This window comes from Athene noctua, chromosome 2 (assembly GCF_965140245.1).
Source record: "Athene noctua chromosome 2, bAthNoc1.hap1.1, whole genome shotgun sequence".
NCBI lineage: Eukaryota > Metazoa > Chordata > Aves > Strigiformes > Strigidae > Athene > Athene noctua.
This window is the reverse complement of record NC_134038.1, coordinates 103,422,902-103,439,954: the sequence shown is the minus strand read 5'-3', so window position 1 is coordinate 103,439,954 and position 17,053 is coordinate 103,422,902. Positions and strand designations below refer to the sequence as shown.

Sequence of the window (17,053 nt, the reverse complement as noted above, 5' to 3'; positions counted from 1 at the left end):
AGTGAATCAAACTGCAATACCCCATAAAGAAAAGATGCATTTAACTAGAATTGTGAGAACATCTGAAGTTTCAACACACATTGAAAAAAACCCCAGTTTATTACATATCCCCTCTTTCCTGAATTTGTACAGCAGAAGACAACACATGTTCCACAGCAAAAAGAAACAAGATTCTTGACCATTCAAGATGGTATTTTGTCCTTTAACTTGCTCTTATTTTCCCATTAAAATCAGCAGCAGCAGGAAACCATCCTTCTACCTGGTGATACACCCCAATTAGTTTTGCAATATCATACCTAACTTCAGCTGTCTTCAGACACACAAACATAGAAAAAAAAATAGGACAACAGAAGGACTCCTCTACCAGATTCTTTTTATTGAAAATATTACAGTACAACAAGGAGTAAAATACCAGAAGTCACTTGCCTCACACTGGTTAACTACAATTTTACCCTGTTGTACTCAATCCAGAGCCAGTAATGAGCAACCATTAACTGTATTATGTTTGTCTGTTAACTTGCAGAGTTAGAGGGAATATAAGAATCAGTGTAACACTTCACACTGAGATATGTACCAATCACCAGAAGGAAGAGCAAAAGTTTTACTCCTCTTAGGGATAAGAACTTGCTAGTTTGCCAGTCAAGTACAAAGGATGCTGTCTAGCTCAAGAAACACGTATAGCCAGACATTTGCTCTAGCCAGAAGTAAGCAGGGTAAGTGAAGGATGAAAGCTGCTCATCGCCCCACTTAGAAGAGGCATTTGGGCTATAAATATTTTTTTTTTTTTTCTGCCGGGGCTACCAAGACAGAAATTCTGTGATGAAAGCTCTATTTAAGACAGCAATCTCAGGTACATGGCACACAAAGAGGGAAAGTCACATGGCTGCTCTACCAATGGATACCTAAAAAGTCATCCAGATAGGAAGAAGTCCACTTCAGTGAGATTAAATGAGGAAAGTCTTAAAGCTGATGTGCAGTTCATTATCTTCACTTGCACCTTTTGTAAGTGTGTGTTACCTGTTTTTGATGTTCTAAACACTCTATATATGCATTTAATCTCACTTGAATATAGTTTAAAGGTAAGAAAAGAAAAAAAAAAAAAAGAAAAAAAGACAGCTTCTCTTGCTGAGTGGTGAGGAGAAATCTGTATTTCAAAGCACTGAGGCATTTCAGGAATTACCCGAGCTTTCCAGTATACACTGCTAAGTGGAACAGAGTGTACCCACTTTATGCTGATGGACCATTATAATAGAAAGCTGGCACCACTGGCCTCCAGAGAAATAACATCTCCCCAGTGACTTGTATAGTCCAAGACAGCTTTCTGGCACGCAGAAAGATATTGGGTATATGCCTGAATTGTTAAGATGAATAAAGAATTAAACAGGAATAAAATAAGGGAAAAAAATGAGGGCTACTGATAGATTTTTAGTATTAATTCTAAAATTTGTACACTGTAACCTGCTCTGATATCCTTCACCTAACACATTACGGATATTGTGTAACACTAAAAATGACGGAAGCCTACTAATCCTGAGTTTGCTTTCAAAACTATAAATCTCTCCAACGGAGCTTCACAGGAATGGATAGAAATACTTGACTGAAAAGTCCAAGAACTTTTACACAATAGAACAAGGAGATACTAAGCTTACTCAACACCAAGCTACTTTCAGTGCTTGACAGTATTAGCTATAATTTCTCATAAATCCTTTGTGGACTTTATGAAACCTCATTATATCACTAAAAACATTTTAAATTCACCAGCTTTTTAATCCTCCTCGATTTTATCCAATTTAAAAGACTCCATATGTATCAGTTATTAATGAAAATGCACAGAACAGCATCACATAGCATTAGCACATTGTTGCATCAGTAATGGTCATTTTTAGCAAACCAGTCAACATGTGATCTTTAGAAACAGTATGTTGATTTGAAGGCTGTTGCAGAGAATAAGCATATTTAATGAACATAGTAGTGTGAAGTTTCTTGTCTCTCAACCTCAGCACTAGTTACCCTAGAGCAGGCAAACCTAAGGCAACTTTTATCCAACTTGGGCATTTATTCCATTAAGAGCAAGGTGTCATTTCTCTGCAATTCTGCTTCAGAACAAATCAGTAACACAACATTTCAGAATCCACACTGCTTTTTACTATAGATTAAACCCTTTTGCTTTTATTCCCTCAAAAACATCTGTAGTGTTTTAGGTTAAACAAATTCATATTTACAGAACTCCTAAATTTCATTTTTTCCCAAATGGTAATATTAGGTCCCTTTGTAAAGAAGCCTGATTTTGGTTTTCAGTCAAAATGGACAAATTTGCCAATAAGCAAAGGTCTTCATGGAGAAAGTTTCAGACAAAACCATTTAGAAACTCCAGAAAGATTCTGCCTTTCATGACTCAGTGAAAAGTAATCAAGACCTAATGAAGTTAACAAGGACAATTTTGTGAACAAAGTGATACTGTGCCTAATAAAATTCAAGTATGAATCTGGATCAAAATTGTATGATAGCTTTATTTCAGCTTTTGCAGGCACGAAGTACTTCCTGAGCAGTTCTGTATGTAAGCAGAAGTTTCACAGCAAAAAACAAAGCCCTGCTAAAATTCAAGATACAGTATGGGTACTTGCAGTGGTATTCAATTTTTAAAATAAATTAAGTAATTGTAATGTAGCCTTTTTATTTTCAAGACTTCCCAGACCCCTATGGCTACAGCCCTTAACCTTCCCATCTCCCTACTTGCAGGAAACAGCCATAAACTACACACAGACACATTATTTATAATCTATAAACTGATATGGAATAATTTTAAAATTACTGGTCAAAAACCAACCACATGTTTTATTTCAACATGCCTGGAAAGTTAAATCTTCACAGAAAGTGATTTTTGGAGCCTGACAACTCTTAACTGGCACTAAACAAATAAAAATAGAACAAAACAGAAGTTACTTCTTTTAAACACAATATTCTATCAAGATCTAAATATATAAAAATCAACCCACAACTCATCCCTTTAATTTCCTCTAAATCCCATATTTTATTTGGAAAGGAAATCTGAATATAATGATCCTTTTGTGTTTACCCCACTATATACATTTTAGTTAGTTTTCTGCTCTCTATCTGATACTCCCAAGAAGAGCATCAGATCTGTGATCTTGTATAAAAATCAGTCTCACTAGTTCTCTTGAACTAATTTTTCTAAATTTTGACTATTATACAAGCATATAAAAGGAAATGAAAGAAGGTACATCCAGCACTTTATATAAAAAGGAGGCAATGAATGCAACTTTAAAAGAGAATGCAATCCTACACACTTATGCTTAAGTGTGTGTGACAAAAAAATGTGTATCAACACTGGATTGCTATAGCGACCGTGGCACATGTAGTTTTTCAAGGGCCACATGCAACCTAGGTACAGATAATTAGATGTTGTAACATAGGTAGAACTTAAAACCTCAGGAGAAAAAAATAGCACATAATTAATGAGAAAATTAATCTATTAATTTCTTACAGGCTGAAAACATAGCAGAGTGCAAAATACAAGTAGAACGCATGTCAAACAAGCACCTTGGCACAAGAGACATAGAATATGCAGCTCAGAATAAAAATAAATGCTTCCTATTAAAAATGTTTCTTTATTATTTTCACATTTATCAGGTCAGATGCCTTCTTTCTTTAAGCCTCTTACACAATAGCAGCAATATTAATACTAGATGTCTAACACAATTTTCACAACATGAATATTTTTAGTGTATTCCAGACAAATTTGGCATTACTTACCATAATATTATTAGATTAAAAACAGAAAACCAGCTAGGAGCAAATAAGCAATGTCACAAGATTAAAAAGGAAAAATATCTACCACAACAGATCAGTTAAAAAATGTCTTTTTTTCTTTTTTTTTTTTTTTTTTTTTTTAACTGATTGTGCTTTCTCTATGTAGCATGAATATCAGACATTGTAAGAAAAGCACCAAGCTAGCTCAGGCAGTAGTATAGCACCATACTGGGCAGGGTAAAACTTACTCTTAGCAATGAGACACACACACCATAGCTCCTGATGCATGAAGAAGTCAAAATTAGTTTGTAAAACGTAAAGAAGCTTCATGTATTTTTCAATCTCTATATAGATTGCATTATATACCATGGTATGGTATAAAAGCATTTGTAAGGACTGCTTAAACTCCTTCAAGAGTAACTCTTTAGCTTTTTCACACTGAAAGGTTTGCATCACCTCTCTAATATATATTCTGCCTGTATATGTGAGACTGCATATCCTGATACTCTCACATGTATATGTTATACAGATCAGAGCTCCAACACAGACATCACAAACTACACTATGACTGAAAGCAGCATAGCTGCTTGCTGCTGTTAGATAGCCACTACAGTCCTGCATAGGTGTGAGTTCCCTTGCTCTCGCGAATACACAGATATACCTATTTGTATGATCTGGGATTCAGTTAAATATTTATGAATTTCATGTACAAGGTTTCCTAGTAGTGTCTTCCTCACTGCCCACTGGAAACAGACATAACTTGAAGGATTTTCTTCAGATGCTCCTCTTAAAGGCCCAGAAAAAAGCAGCCAGGAGCCAGGTAGTGCCCCAAGACTTTACTACTTAAGTGCAAGGCAGTTCTTTCCAGATGTTTGGGACAGCTTATTTTGGCAGAATGGCTCAGTGCCCAGGAGCCTTAGGGTGTCTGAAGGAAAAGACAAAAGACATTTCAGCTTCAGTGTACAACAAAACTAAAGGATCCTCCTAAAAAGATGGCTGATTAAGCCCCTGTCAATCCAGCTCTGAACTGTTACTAAATATAGAGCCTGGATGATACACATTTTTACCAGATCCCCAGTCAATACCTTATTCTTTTATTATAAATCCTTTACATTTCTTAACAGCTTAGCAGAAGCATTTACAGCTACAGGATTCACACGTCTGTATACATGAGGCAGTAATTTCAACAAATACTGCTCGGCTAAGCTTAAATTATCTTGAAAAACTTTCCTGGCTACATTTTTTAAAAAAAAAAAAAAAACAAAAAACAAACAAAAGGCCCCAAGTCAAAGTGCAACCACTTTGTCTTTCAAGGTGTTGAAGAAGACTGGACAATGAATAAACAAAGGCCCATGACTTGGTGGTGGAGGGGATCCAGTTTGGTGGTGCACTACCATCCCTGAGGCTAGCCTTTTCTTTGGCATTGGCTGTCAGTTCTGAACTGATCACTACAGCAGCTCAAAAGTGATCTGATGAAGAGATGCTACAGATAAATGGCATGGAAAAGGATGTAATTGCTTTGTGGCAAGGCTCTCTAACAGCCCAGTAATGCCTCCTGCACCCATATACACACTGAGTTTTTCAGCTCAGTAGTTTAGAGTGGGTATCTTGCATCCCACGTTGATTGAAGTCTCTTCTGTTCCCCTGTACTTAAAAATACAAGTATTGTTAACTGTCTCTCTGGCAGCTTTTTTAAAAAAATTAAAATGAAAACAACAGATCAAATTAGTAGCTGCAAAAATTGAAGGAAAAACTCCTCAAGACTTACATAATTTCTATCAAAATTTTAAATGTGTACAGTAAATGTCTTCAGTTCTACACAAAAGGAAATTAAAATCTCCTGATAAAAATGTAAGCCTGATTTTAAAGAGATAAAAAATTTAAAAGAATGTATCTATAATCACAGTGATAGAGTTAAACTGGTTAAACCAGGAAAAGACAGCATAATGATGAAAAAGCTTTAACCTCATCTTCCGCCATCTGAGCCGCTGACTTCTCGTTAGCATGACTGTTTTTGTTCTCTGGCCTTTATCATTCAGAAAATAGACAATCCAAATAAATACAAGTTGTTCAACAAAAGGACTTTACTCTTTGAAACAAACAAACAAAAAACCTCAAACATCTCAGGCCTATGAACTTCCATGCTGGTATCACAAAAAGTAACAGCATGGACATAGCTGAGGAGACAATCTCTCCCCCTGCCTGCTAAGTAATAACTGCACTAGGTGATACAGACAAGATCTTGTAAACTAATGGACAATGCATTTCAACTAATGATTTTATTTAAAACAAGTAATGAAATGGTCTCAGTGACATTGAAGGAACCAATGGATAGGCATTAATGCACCTCAAACTGGCTAGAGCCAAGCAGAAAAAAGGCTAAGAATACAGAGAAACATGGAAAAACTCAGAGAATGGGTGAGCATAATCCTAGAGAGATTTAGTTCTGCACAGTCTGTCAAGGACTTACTTTCTATCCTCCTTTCCCAATGAATTTTAAGAAATTCAAATAGATTAACTTTGTTGGGAGGCAGAGTGCCTATGGAGGTTCCCTGTGCTATGCCTCCTTCATAGGGGAAAAAGAAATGTCCGTTACAGAAGAGTCATTTTTAAGGGCCAAATGTTTCTCAGGGTGCAGGGCTGTTCAAAACATTTTACGCATACTGGTTCTAACACAACCAGTTAAAATCTGGGCTAAGCTTTCAAGGTTTGTTTACTATTACTTTTTCTCCATTTTGCTTGATTCCTTGTACACTACAGAATGTGTGCAATGTTGTGGGCTGGGCTTTTGGGGGGGGGGGCACGGGAGTGTGGGTGTTGGTGCTTGGGGTACTTTTTGTTTGGCTGTGCTGATGTTTATTTGGGTTTTGGTTGGTTGGTTGGTTGTGGTTTTTTACAGGTGCTTTATGTTTATACTCCTGAAGCCTTACATGCCCCACAGTAACACCCCTCACAGTGAAGCAACACTGATCTAGAGGAGTATTTAGGATGCAACTGAATCATGAGGAACTAGCTGCTCCCCAGAGAAAAAAGAGCTCCTCTTCCTCTTAATTATTGGAGAGGCTGCACAGAGATCAGTTAAACTCTGCTAACAGTTGTTTATCTCTCCCTGATGATCTTCACCTAACATGTCTGACCATGGAAAATTAGGTTTTTTGCATACCTGGAATTTCCCTTGCCCTGCAAAACAAAAGCCAAACAGAACTGCAAAAAAGCTCCATGTTTATAAACGTCCCGAATTCTCTAAAACCATCAATCAACACATTTAATGCGTGCATAAGTTCAGATATGCTTTGCCTCTACCACTCAATCCTAATCTCCCATGTTCCACTTCCTTTACCTGTGAAAAGTTCATTATTTCCCCCATATAGCTATTTTTAATACAATGAGAGGACATAACACCTGGTGCTTCTGTGTCATCAGCCTTGTAATGTTCATCTCCAAGAATTTACACCCCAAATACAGCCTAAAGAGTATGTAATTTCCATGATTAACATCCAGAAGTGAGGGAGAGAAGTGTAGTTATATCTGAACACTGGCATGACTAGAGTTACTTATTTTGCTAACGGTGTGGGAAGTGACCATATATATGAACAATTTGAACTGAAGAAAAGTTGGCAGAGAGATAGATGAACCTCTAGAGAGAAAAGCATTCTCTGATAGATTCCTGTCTGATCTTCCATAGAGTAACTATATGGTCCATCTCAGAACTAAACCAATCACATTCTCTAATACTTGTGCTTTGTATAGTATCTCCCACAAGCACTTGAAAAATGGGTTTAGGTATATCCTAGAAATTATTTTTCAACAAGAACTATTCCACACGTCCACTAAACAACTCTGAAGTTGAAAATGAGCTGCTCAATCAACATGTTTTTCAGTGGCATATGTCGAACTGTCAATAGAGTCAAATTTACTTATGCTACCTATATGCTCTTAATCCTCTTGCATCCAGTAACAAAGATATATCTGTCTTTTAACTATTTTAATAAGTTTTGGCTTAGTATGTTTATTGTGGAAGAACACAGTGAGTGACAAGTGATCCTTTATACTCTTAGCTCATTTTTCCCTTCCCCTACATAACTTTGATGATTAAATGCATCTTTCAGCAATATGTAGACTTATCATTTACATGCAGCATTTTTTGCCTCTTCATATGGATAAATTGCTTAATACTCAATAACTATGTGCACACGAGGGAAATGATGACATGACCTGAACAGCAGCATCATACAAGCAGTAAGGGAGTTATGACAATGACAGTTTAGAAAGATACCATAAATGAAACATGAATATGTAAATAAAAAAACAAGAGCCAGTTAAAGGAAGTGGAAACTGTTCTAAGATGACTGCTTTCTACAATGAGATCTCCTCAACTCCCCAGCAGATTTGCTGGAACCTTCTTCAACTTCCAAAGATAATCAGTTGCTCTTGCAACACAAAAGGAGTATAAAAATACAGGTCCTTTAAGTTATAAAACCTTAAGACAGATACTTCCCGAGTATCAAACTGGTCAAATATAATACATTTTCCTTCACACAGACATGTACTTAAAAAATGTGAACACAGAACATGTACGTTATGTAAGCTTAGATAAAAATGCCTAATGAAACCCTCCTGTGGTGTTTGTTTTTTTTTTCTTACACAACATGGATTTAAATATTGTGTGCAAACCTGAGGGGATAGGTCTTAAACCTATTTACAGTTTAGTTGCTGCTACCACTGGGCTTAGTGAATGACATGCCTCAAACTGAGGAGTTCCAGAGAGCATCTAAAATTAACAATCACCTTAATCTAAACACTGGATATTTTAACAAGAGAGAGTATTTCCATTCTGCAAAGGCAATATCCATTCAAGGAAAAAAAAATTCATTTCAGTCACTGTTCTCAGTTCTGTGTCCACAGAAGACTTGATTACACACATAGATATTATTTCCTGTTCCAGTTTATCTGCAATTTGAATATACAGTACTCATGCTTAATGAATTAATTAATTCAGGGCAGGTCTCTACTTGGTTACACATGTTAAAAGTCCTCTCACTGTAAAAGTGCACCTACATTATTCAGCCATTCCATTTAAATTAATCATTGTTGTAGTAAAAAGTCTGTATTTTAGCCAAAGAAATTGAACATTTTCAGTATTTAAGGCATTAAAAATAGAATTCCAAAATACACCTAACAGTTCATTCAAATACATTTCCTACGACCACGTTCTCAAATATACAAAGATTGTATCCTTATTAATACATTTATGCTAGTAAAGGATTAGATATCCTGATTACTCCAGCAAGATGAACATTATACAAAAAAAATACAACAGTATTGTTTTCTGTACAGTGATCCTTCAAGAATCAGCAGATTTGTTGGCACCTTCTCCTTCAGCTTCCTGATAAGATCAATTTCCTTTGCAATGAGAAGCAAGTATAAATTTCAAGAAAGTCACATTCAGTGAAATTAGACATTTGTTTTTCTTTCATTCTTATACATACCTGATGGGGATGATATAGGAAAACAGGAGGAGGAACCGGAAAAGGTTGCGATACCATGGGCCTACAAATCCTTGCAAGGTTACCATAACAACTGATAGTGCAACTAAAGCCAAAAACAGGGCTTTGGTCAGTTGATTCAACTCCAGGTCCAGCAAGCCAACCTAGAGGAAGAAGTATAAAGCAAGTTAGCCATGAGCTCAAATTTTTGCAATGCAAATAATTAGCTATTATTGGCTTTATTCCTACCTATTAAAAATCCATGCACTCTTAACAATTAACTGCATTTTGATAACTGAATTGATTATGCATCAATTGCATCATCAAATACTTGCATGCAGTAGCTGTTCCCTGTTCACAAGACAATAATGATTCCCAGAACCAGTGTGAACTGTCCCAGGCAGGCCTTCTGAATGCCTTTACATCTGACACATCCCTCCCCCATCTCCTGATCCAAAATAGGAACACAGGAGGGCAAGGAAAAACGACAATTAAAGATGAACAAACGAGCAGGAACAATTTTTTTCTGTCATGCACGCAGCAAAAATACTGGCATTGTGTGTTATATTTGCAGGGTAGCTACTGCTCATTTACTGCTAGAAGATCAAAATCCTGTTCGATTCAAGAATCAACGGACAAATGTGACAGAGCTACCTTCTCATTCATATAACTAGTGTACTGTAAATTGTAACGATACTCCCATACCGGTCTGTAAATCTTAACTAATTGCACAGAAATAATTTTTAATTGTACGAAGCTTTCAATTATTCAATATAATAACAAAACCCAACAATCAAGTGGAATATCCATTTCCAAATCAAACTAGTAAAACAGAGCTTCAACTTTTCATGAGTAAAAAGGTATTTAGAAACATTTTAGCAAAAACATTGAGAGGCTATCTTTCATCCACTTTTTCTCATGAAAAAATATTTTTAAGCTATGTAACTAAGACTCTCACCATTTCAATAATGTATGCTGTAAGCTAAGTATTTATACTCCACTTTTTGGGATGCTCTTGTAGTCAGTAAAATATGTGGGAAAATTATGTCAGTAAGAGTTTCCTAGGCCCCGTCACAGATGCCCCTTTTATCTCCAAGTCTTGCCAGTAATACCAGTAAAACATAACACTTCCTTAGATAACAAACAGTTTGCAAAAGAACCACTTTAAATATAGTTCTTAAAAATTCCAACAATCTTGCTTATACATGGGCTCTCCCTTCCCTAGAGAACCAGGCAGCTGAAGACCACAGCGGCTGATTTATCAGCTGCATTTAAAAAGCAGCACAACGAGAACAAATATCTTGCAATTTCCGCTGCTTCAACTACTACATAGTTTATGCTTGAATTATTGAGAAAAATAGGTTTTTGGATTAAAATGAAGAAAAATTAAGCCAGGGAAGTAGAGCATGTTTCAAAGCCCAGATCTTTTTGCGTTGACAAAGGCAGCCTAAGTTTCAGGCCTCGCTGAGGATCAGATGAAGTCATTATTCATTCAGTCAGGGAAAAAAGACTCAATTACCTCAACCTAAAGATGCTATCAATGAATGCAAAGTGCATATTTTACTCTATTCATCCAAATCCCATTAAAAAGTGAAAGGAATGATTTAATCTGGCCTTCTAGAGTTGGTCTTTTTTTGTAATAAAATAAAGAATCACTGTCTTGCAATATGCATAACCACTACCTCACACTTTTTTTTCCTGCATCATGGTAGTGAAAGCCTATCTCTCCCCTCAGCTCCCCCCTCCGCCCCCAGTAAAAACCCCACCCCAGAATAGAAATGAATAAAGAGCTTCTTTGGAAAGAATGCCACTTTTTGGACAGAAACATTAAATTTAGTCCACTGCACACTGATACGCAGCTAATTCAAAGCATTAATACCTTTCTAATTGATGAAGACAGATGTGAACTGAAGTTTGGAATCCAACAAAAATGCATTTGGAGAGTTATTAAGAGAATAAAAAAAGTTGATGATGAAAATTTTTCACACAATAAATCTTTTGCTCAAGAGCATTTGGTTTGTTACTAACAATGTCATCCTTTTTCATATAGATCATAATACTGGCCATAGTCAATTTTAATATTTTCATTTACTAGCAAGTGAAGGCAATTGCAAAACCCTACTTAAGAAGGCACACAAAGACAGAAAGTTTTAATAGAAATGCATTCTCCATTCCTCAAAAATTAGTTACTACAATGTACTGAAATGTACTTAATTAGTTTAATTCTGTGCCTTTCCACTTAAACAACTTCTGCACTCAATCTAATGAAACACTGTGAATTATCCAGATACATTTCGTGTAGAAATTTACTGACATTCTCTAAAATTCATCTGCATACTGGAAAAGTAGGTAAACTTCATTTTAACTACACTGTGTTTTTATCAAAGCATTAGTAAAACATACCAACTTAAAGCGATTTCTTTCCTTTTGAAAATATTCATAACCAGAATAATTATGACAATATAAGAAATAGATGAGTTAAGAATTGGAGTAATTTTCCACATTTATTCCTATTTCCCCTATTAGAAAAGCAGATTTTCCTCTACTTGTCATAATATTTGTTTTGTTTGAAACAACTGTGTAACAAAATTAAACACACCACTGGAAATTTTAATCTCCAAGGGAAAATTTGTACATAATGTCTAAGACAACCACAACAGTTTTGCAAGGGGGCTGCTCTACAATAATGAATGCAATAATTGCCTGTATAATCTAAAATGCTACTAATGGCAACAACTGCAAATCCATTTAGCTCCTCTTTAATTTATGCACAAAGTTTTAAATAGCTAATGATTCTCAGTAAAATAATGGCTTATACCACCAATAAAAAGTATGTCATTCTCTACTTGTACCAAAAAAAATTCTACAAGTTTTAAAAATACTTTATTTTTGAATGAGGGAATGCTTAAAGGTTTAAATTTCACATTTTGGGCCACAAGGTATAGAGAAAAATCTTAAATTAATTAGCAAAAGTTGAAAGCAATAAAAAAACCTTTCTGACTACTGAAGTAGAACATAAACAGTAATATTGCTATTGCTGCTCTAGATGCTTAACTTTTGGGAAAGGTTATCCTCTGAAGCTATTATTGTAGTAATAAAACAATTCTTCTAACATTAGAAAAAATATATTACTTGGAAAATGAGAAAATTTTTTAATGCTAGAATACTGAAATGCAAAATTTAATAGTTAAATGTTGCACAACAGTAAAGATTTCTCAAAATAGTCTATTGCAGTAACTTTTTATTCAATTACAGTTTAAAGTGCATTAGAAATAATTGCTCATAAATAGCATTTCTACAGCACCCTACTTTAATGCTGTTGAAGTATTAAGGCACTATCTTAGGAAATACTTCTCCCACAACCAAATTCCTCCACGAAAGTAATTATATTTCAGTAATCAGTGTGGTTCTGCACTGACAAACACCATATTGACTACAATGAATTTCATGGTATGTATGTTTGAGATAGACTTTGGCTTTAATTGGCACCATAAACATAAAAATTTTCTTTCCTGTTCTTAATATGTGCTCTGAACTTAACTTTATTAAACATCGAATACTAGTCAACTATTCATGTTTTCAATAATTCTAGTCTAAACTTAGATGTAACATCTATGCAAAAAATAAATATAAAATTATTACATTTTAAAAATATTTTAAATTATTGAAATTTAGATAATATATCTTTCTTCTTTGGGCTAACAAAATTAAGCTTTGCCTAAGTGAAAATGATTCCTAGAATTTCATCATTTATAAATTTATTTTTTTTTACATAGACTACTACATAACGTTAGCTGCATAGATCTGAACCCCTATGGCTTGTTTCAGTAATCTGTCAAACCTTTCCTATAGTCCCTGGGAATAACAGATTATTAATCTGTGTTTAAAAACTAAACAAAGAGAGGCATCATTATCTGTTTACCTTAATCTTTGATACTAAAAGCATGTACAGCAACTTTGGAATCTGTCAATGCTGCTGCTTTGTTAAGTCTCCTAGTTCTAAGGTTATTCTTATGATTCAAATGCTTTACTGCTCAGCAATTCAGGTAACTAATATAGCCAATGTAACAACAAATCAAAACAAGTAAAGCATGTGAATTCCAAATTTAGGAAGTATCTTTCCTTAATTCACTGTACTCAAGTACTGGTCTGACAAATATGTTTCTCTACAAGTCTATCCTGATTAGCATAAACCCCACCAAATCCTGCATACAGGATGTTACACTTTTTAATCACTATCTTACTCATTCTTTGAAGCAGTAGAAAACACTAATATAAAGTGAAAATTTAGTGAAAAAAGTCACCTATTCCTGTTTTTTCTCACACTTTCAAATATCCCAATCACTGGTTTAACAATGACAAACCTTGAAAACATTTTCTGAAGCACTAAAAACCTATAACAGGTTTTATTCATTTTAGAATTAGAGCAATAATCGTGGTGGTGTGCGTGGGGGTTCTACCTGACTTAGTAAAAGTGAAATAAACTTTAATTTTTTAGTCCACTCCAGTGCAGTTATGCAAAAATAATAATGAGAATTGATTCCAGTAGCATTTTCTGTATTTTCTTTGGCAAAAACAATGCATGCATCCTCATGCTAGCTTTAATGCAACCCAGCATCACTCTGACCAAACTAAAATATCTGGCATTACATTAATATTGCAGGTTTATGGAATTGAATTACATCAATTCTACACTGATTTCAAGAAACATTTTTAGATATTTAGCATCCATTGTACCCCCAACAAACAAATTACTTGTCTATATTCTTACAAGAAACAGCCCATATCCAACAGATTGGCGCTTAAAACAGTAGAAATATCTTAAAACTCAAGAAGAAATTATCATCTGAAGGAAGAAGAGTAAGCTGCAAGTAGATAATGGTTTTTTGAAAGTTTTGATGCATATTCAAAACCAGAGGTTTAAATGCTCTTAAAAACTAAATACATGTATTACAGTTTTAAATTACGCTTCTGACTTGTCTGGTTTTACAACAGACTATTCCTAAACCGTAATATCTATGTTTGAAACAAACTAATCACTTTAAGAAACAAAATTCCCTTTTGTAGCTAGCAGTATCTATATGGCTAAAAGAAAATGAAGACTCAAAGACTGTTTCTGCCTCCTTTATTCCTATTTATCATCCTTGCCTTTTCCAGACTCAACATGATCTGAGTTTGGATACTCAAAGTGAAACTTGAAAGTCCTTTCCAGGTTTTTAGAGGTGCTTAACCCTCTCTAGTTCAGTCTACTACAATAAAAATGTGAGCTACATTCACAATTGTACTTAAATAGTGGACTCAATTGCTTGAAGGGACTCATTTTGACAAATACTGGCCACAGATTTCATAACCTTAAGTATGTCTTCTTTTTCAGTACTCTATCGGTAGCGAAACATGTTTCAAAAGATCAAAATGAGAGAAATTGAAGGTGACCTATTCTTAATATCCAGTTGACTATAAATCTGGTTTTCATTAATTCTTTTGCAGTTCGCTCAACTGTCCAAATGTCTCTAAATATTCTCCAGCCTGATGTCTCTTTTCAGAATCCATCTTTATATATAACAGTGAAGCCAATTAATTGGTATGTGCCTCGACCTTATTTCAGTATTTTGCTTCAATTTGACTGAAAGCTAAAAAAGGAGACGTCAGTTAAAGAAATGCCATGTATCGTTTGGTCAGCAGAGGGTGCTCAAGATTGGTGTTAGCTACTGTTTTCAAAAGCTCTCTGTCAGTAATGCAGTACCAAGCACAGCACTGTACCTTTACAAGGCGACCTGTATTTCTGTATCATCTTCCTCAGCCGACAGCATTTACCTCGTGTAGTTTGAAATGTTCTGAATTAATTATTCGAAGGACTCTGACAACTCAGATTGTGTACTGAAACTATTATATTTCCTTAGCAAAAAGTTACACTTCATATACTCTTATATGGTGCCAGTAGTCACATGCTGTGGGACCATATGTTCTCTGACTTTGGTACATATTTATCACATACAAGAATGATAAAAATGTGCACAGAGCATATTAAGAAACTGAAAAGGTTAATGGCTTCTTAAACCCTGGCATCCATATAGGGGCTGTGTTGTATTAGTAACATACCCTCCTCCTATTAGAAGCTATCAATTGAAAACATTTTCTCAAGACCACCCATCAATTTATAATAATTACTTCAATAATCTAAGATAACTAGTCATATTGGAGACTTCAACAACCAAAAGCATTCACACAGTGAACTCTTAAAGACATCCATTTTTTCAATTTAAAACAATCTAGGTACACAAGATTCCATACAGAAGACACTGAGAGTTTCTAAGCACTCGCAATCCTCCTTACATCTGATCAAAATGGGTAAGACATGGAATTCTAGGGGAAAAGAAGATCAGGCTTTAAAGATGTTTGATTTTACACTAGAACACTATCTTCAGATTTATATTTCATCTGTATCTTTCACAAATGCTTGTTGTATCTTCTTTAAGGTATTGATCATCACCAGCTTCAAGAAGATTTTTCTAGCATACTGTCATGTAATCAGTATTTTTAATGGTCAGAATACTGAATAAGCAGCTTTTACACATTACACACTTATTAAAACACACAGTGGAGATAGCATTTTTTCAAATCTGAGTAGATTGAAAAAACATGGCTTACTCTCTCTTAGCTGAAAATAATTAGGTTTGTCAAAGTAACTGCAAAACTAGCATGGGGAGAACTGGTTTCAAAGTTTTTAGTGTAGAATTTGCAATTATATAAATAAATGAAATAGCTCAGTACGAGGTACTACTTCCTTCAAGAAAAACAATCATATAAGGTTCCTAACAAATTGATAGCAACAGCTAGCTCTTTCAGTTCTGTGAATTCTGGGAATTCTAATATCTTACTTCAGACCATGTAGCTGACTGATCTAGATAACTTTTTTCTATATGGAAAGCTGCACACAATTATTTTTGTCACTGTAGGGCCTAAATTCATGTTTTATATACATTATGTCACACTGTATGTTTAGTAAGATTTCACAAGTGGTATGAGAACCTTGTAGCTTTTTCAAAGACATCTTTAAAATTAAGCACACACTTAAAAACATGTATTTAAAAAATTCAACATTTGCTTACTTCATATTAAAAAGGTGTTAGTAACTCAGCTTCTCGTAGACTATCTAGATTAAGCTATTAGCAGAGATTTCTTAAACAGTTTATCTCACAACAGGGCTGGGGAAGAGAGGTCAGAGCTAAGGTTATCAAAACACACATGGCAGTTTTTCCATTAAGAATTCAATTAAATAAATGAAGCCAAGAACCCAAGAACTTTAAGCTTAAGTTTTACAATTCCATTTTATCCCAGATCAACAGTAAGTTTAAAAAGACAGTTAAAAGGGTTTTTTCTCCCATCTTACTCAAGGTTAAATTGAAAAGCACATTTGAAGATTTCTTTCCATGTAAATTACATAATTTTATTTCATTATATCTTGCTATTTTAAAAGTTACAAGAAAGTTCAGAAAAAACCTTAATTAGGAAACAGTGGCATATGTCAAGTTGGTGCTTATGCCATAAAAATACAGGGAAATCTGAGCTACAACCTTTCTTCATGGAACTGTAATTGAAGTAATATGGTACATACAACACATATTTGACTAAAGCAACTGAGGCAACTTTCTGAAGATGGATCCAACAATAAATGCAAGTGAATAAATAAAAACAAAGATGGAATTAAAACTATGTCCACTGGCAGTATGCAGCAATTATTTAACTGGTGGAGAGCTTCCAGAATCTCCCTCCTCCTCCACTGCGTATACCTCAAC

At 34.8% G+C, this 17,053-nt stretch overlaps 1 protein-coding gene across 1 annotated transcript in view; it reads right to left on the bottom strand.

Moving 5' to 3' along the window:
• ATP9B (ATPase phospholipid transporting 9B (putative)) overlaps positions 1–17,053 on the bottom strand; it is a 168,070-nt gene that overhangs the window by 44,991 nt on the left and 106,026 nt on the right. The window contains exon 12 of the mRNA XM_074899760.1: positions 9,261–9,421. Within this exon, the coding sequence (XP_074755861.1) occupies positions 9,261–9,421 (161 nt within the window). The remainder of the gene's footprint in view (positions 1–9,260; positions 9,422–17,053) is intronic.